Source organism: Papaver somniferum, chromosome 6 (assembly GCF_003573695.1).
Source record: "Papaver somniferum cultivar HN1 chromosome 6, ASM357369v1, whole genome shotgun sequence".
In the NCBI taxonomy this organism is placed as follows: Eukaryota; Viridiplantae; Streptophyta; class Magnoliopsida; order Ranunculales; family Papaveraceae; genus Papaver; species Papaver somniferum.
The window spans coordinates 112,769,900-112,775,535 of NC_039363.1; the positions used below are offsets into that span (position 1 = coordinate 112,769,900).

Below are 5,636 nucleotides of genomic sequence, written 5' to 3' on the forward strand. Positions count from 1 at the left end.
AGTTCGATAGGCCCGCATGACATTGAGCAGCTGTTCGCACCATCTCTCTTGTATGCTCCTAGATTCTTTTTCAAGTTCATTACTATGGTTTTGTTGGTCGCCTCCGATTGTTCATTTCTCTTAGGATATATAGGAGTATATTTGTTCTTCTGAATGTTGAAGTATCGAACAACATATCAATGTTCTTTTCTTGCAGTTGTTTTCCATTGTCAGAAACTATGGAGGCTGGTATCCTGAACCTGCATATGATTTGCTCAAACAAGAATTTGAAGACATCTGTGTCTCTAATTATTTCCAAAGGATTGGCCTCCAAACATTTGGTGAAGTAGATATTTCCTTTTAGATGTTCCCTCTACCAAAGGTCCAATAATATCAACCTCTCATTTGGTGAATGGCCAAGGGCTAATAATTGAGTTAAGCTCCGTTGCTGGTGCCCTGATCTTCTTAACGAAACGCTGACACCTTTCACACTGTTTAGCCACGTTTTTTGCATCTTCATCCATGCTTAGCCAATAATATCCTTCCATTTTGGCCTTAACCGCCAAGGATCTTCTTCCTCCGTGGTTTCCGACTTCTCCGCTGTGTATGTCATGGAGTATTCTTCTTCCTTCTGTTCGTGAGAGGAACCGTAATAGAGTTCCGAGAAATGAACTTTTATACAGTACTCCATCACGTAGGCTATACATTGTTGCCTTTGATTCGATCTTCCTGGATTCTTTGACGTCAGCTGGTAATATACCTTTGTCAAGGTAATCATGGATTGGAGTCCTCCAATCATCTTCTGCTTTGTTTCCATTGTCCTCTTCTGTCATGGATTTATTTTCGTCAGACTCCTTAGCTTCATCGTCTGACTCTTCTCTTTTCTGACATGTTTCTTCTGCCTCTCTCATGGCTCGTGTTTGGACGGCCAAATCCTCTTCCGTACCTGAGATAGGACCTTTTTTTGAAGGCTCATATATTCTTCCATTTTGCATTGTCGTGGTGTTTTTATCTCTTAGCATGAAATATATGAATGCCAGGGCGTCCGCGTGCCTGTTGTTTTTTCGGCAGACGTGTCTGAATGTTAACTTGTTGATTCTGGACACGTGCTTCTGAGCTATCTTCGTACCGGATCCAAAGTTTGGTATTTGAGCTCAGTTTGTCTAATGCCTAACTGAGAGTCACTAGTCAACCGAACTGAAAAGGCGAAGGTACCCAAATATACCTCAAGCTAAAACTTTTCCTACCTATAAGTCCTTTCTCCGAAAGTGATTTTCTGTGGACTGGGTCGAGACAATACAACTAATCGGTTCACACTTCGTGTGATCGTCTGTAGATACGAGATCGACACAATACAACAACGAAGTATGTTTACTTGATATAAAGGTTCGGACTTAACCAAAACACAATAAGATTGCTTATCAAGTAAATAGGAATTAATGTTTGTGTAATTTACTTTAATTATAATAAAACAATTATAATGCGGAAAATAAAAGTAAATGACACAGCAATATTTTGTTAACGAGGAAACCGCAAATGCAGAAAAACCCCGGGACCTAGTCCAGAATTGAATACTCCCAGGATTAAGCCGCTATAAAAAATTACACTTAACTTCGTATAGTTGAGACCAAGTAACTAACCTTATAGTTCACCTAGTTCCGTCTGTATTCCCACGCCTCCGACTTATGAATAAGTCACGTACTTGGAACAATCCCTTACTAGGATTAGTTTCATTTCCTTTACAAGGATCTGTTCCCTTTCCCTTACTAGGATCGGTTCCCTTTCCCCAAGGCAGACATAATCCGATCATACCACAGGTGATTACTTAAGATTGAGTTTACTGATAAAAGTTATACCAATACAAAAGTCAGGACTTTGTGAATAGTTCTACCAAGGACACAACAAGTTGTGAGCGGTTATACTCTATCACACATATTGGTTGTTTATAAGATACGCAATGAATAACAAAACCAATAACTCATGGAAATTTCCTTTTCGGTCCACAAACAAGTTTATTAACTTACTTCCTTAGAAAACATGTAAACATTGTTCCCTAGGATGAAATCCTCACCTCATACCCATACATAATCACAATAGCATTCAAATGATTATGGTGATGTCTTATCTACAAAGTTTAATGGTTAAGCAATAAACCTCGTATTGTATTCCTTAATACCATGTCTATCTAGAGTCCATATATGCTTCGCAGTTATGTTTTCGATATGCACGACTTGAAAGATACGTTAGGGAATGAAACAGTTCAAGTCAAATATCACTAACCTCAAGTGGAAGGATGATTGTTGTCGTTGTAGCTCCTTGCTTCTTCACATCTTCAAGACTTCGCAATACTTGTAATGTCTCATATCCTAATGCTTTCAAGATAACATATACGAAGTTTAACTCTAGTACATAATCAAGCGACTCTTAACATGAGTTTTGATTCACTAAAATATGACAACCAAACTTGGCATACCAACGCTTGGTGGGTTCAACCGAGCAATTCTCTAACAATCTCCCCCTTTGTCAATTTTAGTGACAAAACTATTACATCATATGGATAAACAAATTACAAGAATTCATTACACTCCGCTTGATTCCCGATTCAACAACACAGTAAAACTGCTTACATTCAATCCTTGAAAATGCCGTTGTGGATATTATAATAACAAAGCTAATACCCCCCTAAGAAAGATAGGTGGATATTCAATCCGCACGTCTTTGTTATACCAATCAATATGACATGTTACTCCCTCTTAGTCTGTGCTTTCACTCTTTCGTTAGATAAAACATTCAAGTACCAATGTTCTTTTCCCTAGCAATGCCAATCAATATAAAATCAATACCAACACCACCTGTTTACTCCATATATATATCCCCCTTTTGTCACAAAAATGAAAAAGAAACGAAAAAATAAAGGACAATATGAAAAGAATCTTACAAATCTCAGGATAGACTTGCAAACCTATAGAGTTAGGCACGAGGGTTCCACACATCATGTTCTGATAACCAATATCAAAACTGAAAATACAAGTAGTATTATTTTGATATGTTACCAAGGAAACAATTTCCCGAAACAATTTTTCCCATTTAGTTTAGCAAACCAAAAAAAACTAATCACATTAGTCCCTTTGCTAAACCGATTGTTCAAAAACAACCGCTTAATTTGATAAAGATAGACTCCATTTTTCTCATCAGGTTCTAATTATCCATAAACTTAGACCTTTCAATTTTAAACAAACCAAATACTAGGTTAGTTAACTAGCATTTACTTGTTTAGGCATTCGATTAGACTTGAATAACCGAAACCTCACTTCAATAAGACAAACTAAGATCATAATTAACTTAGTTTCTTATTCGGAATCGAATTGGACTAAACAACTCATCCCGTACACAAATTATTTAGTTAATCCATAAATAATTCATACAAACCAACATAAATCAAATTGCATATTTATTCACCTCAACTGGAAGCAATTGAAAAAACATAGACATTAAAAGCACCGCAATTGCACTGTAATTTTGTAATCCTAAACCATTGAAACTATACAAAAGCAAGATAACAATAGTTTTTCTTAACCGGAACCAATTGAATCACAGACACATCAATTGTACCGAAATTTTGTAAGCCTAAACGATTGATACCACACAATAAAGCAAGATAACAATAGTTTTTCTTAACAGGAACCAATTGAAACACACATCCACACACACATCATGGAATAAGTATCAATTGAACCTAAATTTTGTTAAGCAAAAGCAACAAATATATATAATATAAACTCAGGCTTTTCTTAAACAGGAAAACAATTAACTAACAAGATTGTTACCTCAAATTTCGCATCCACTTCTCCAATATGATAGCGTCTTCGTCCAGGGAGAATTGGTTTCGAAATATCACCACGTTGTCATCCTTATGCATAAACAAAAGAATAACAACACACCTCAACCTTTACCAGAGAAAGGTTGAAAACCAGTTTTAACAATTGCAAGAAAAAGTTGAAAACCGTCGAAACACATATGCTTTTATGCTAAACCAAAACCGATTCAACATATTGTGACTTTTTCACATACTGTTTCTATTAGAACCCGTCATAATCCTTTGATAAAGCCTACCTACTAGGGCTAGAACTTAATCCCGTTAAATCGAAAAGTCACCCAAACCATGAGGGTTCACACGGTATTAATGTACCTTGATAATTCCTATGGATTTCCTTATATTTTCAAAAGTTGCTTTATCTAAGGGTTTAGTAAGAATATCAGCTAGTTGACGCTCAGATGCAACGTACTCCAATTTGATAACACCATTCTCATACAATTCTCTAATAAAATGATATCTAATGTCTATGTGTTTAGTACGAGAATGTTCAACTGTATTCTCAGTCAAGCGAATAGCACTTGAGTTATCACAAAGGATGTTCATAGTTGGAATATTTATTCCATATTCGATGAGCATCTGTTTCATCCATAATAGTTGGGTACAACATGTACCAGAAGCAATGTATTCTGCTTCACAGGTTAATAAAGACTGTGAATTCTGTTTCTTGCTATGCCAGGAAACAAGATTTTGACCAACATAGAAGCAACCACCCGAGGTGATTTTCCGATCTTCTACACACCCCGCCCAATCAGCATATGAATAGGCAACAAGATTATTGTTTGTATCCATAGAGTATGATAGACCATAATCTATAGTACCACCAACATATCTTATGATACGTTTTACAGCTTTAAGGTGTGATTCTTTAGGATCTGCTTGAAATTTGGCGCAGAATCCCACACTGAAGGAAATGTTTGTCCTTGTTGCACTTAAGTACAACAAGCTTCCTATCATGGATCTATAGAGTTTCTGATCAACATATTTTTCTCCTGGATTGGATTGAAATTTTCCATTAGTTTGCATTGGGGTTTCCATATGAGTTGACTTGTTTAGTTCGAATTTCTCAACAAGGTTCCTTGCATATTTTTCTTGAGATAGAATAATATTGTCTTTTTGTTGTTGTATTTGCAAACCAAGAAAATATGACAATTCTCCAACATTACTCATTTCGAATTCTCCACTCATAAGATTTACAAATTCATCTGTTAGAGTTTTTGAGGTGGATCCATATATGATATCGTCTACATATATTTAAGCTATAAGGACATGGTTGCCGCACCACTTGGTAAAGAGAGTTTTATCAGTACCACCTCTAGAGAATCCTTTTTGAAGTAAAAAGGATGTCAATTTGTCATACCAAGCTCGTGGAGCTTGTTTTAGACCATACAGGTCCTTCTTAAGTTTAAAGACATGATCTGGGAACAATGGGTCTTCAAACCCTTTCGGTTGAGCTACGAATACTTCTTTTAAATCTCCATTTAAGAATGCAGACTTGATATCCATTTGAAATAATTTAATCTTAAGATAGCAGGCATAAGCAAGTAAAAGTCTAATAGATTCCAAACGAGCAACATGAGCAAAAGTTTCATCAAAATCAATACCTTCAATTTGAGAATATCCTTGAGCAACAAGTCTGGCTTTGTTTCAGACAATTGTTCCGAATTCGTCTGATTTGTTTTTGTAGATCCAATTCATTCCAACAATGTTGACTTCTGCTGGTTTTAGAACAAGTTCCCACACTTCACTGATTGAGTTCCTCATGCATAGAGTTGACCCAAGC

General features: G+C 36.2%; 1 protein-coding gene across 1 annotated transcript; it reads right to left on the reverse strand.

The window, feature by feature from the left end:
* Positions 1–380: 380 nt before the first annotated feature.
* Positions 381–974, reverse strand: LOC113291329. The gene has a single exon (XM_026540876.1). The coding sequence runs from the start codon at positions 972–974 to the stop codon at positions 381–383; it is 594 nt and encodes a 197-aa protein (XP_026396661.1).
* Between the last annotated feature and the right edge of the window lie 4,662 nt (positions 975–5,636).

Excerpts from the sequence above, each read along its gene's own strand:
- LOC113291329 (XM_026540876.1), bottom strand. The coding sequence starts at position 974 with ATGCAAAATGGAAGAATATATGAGCCTTCAAAAAAAGGTCCTATCTCA.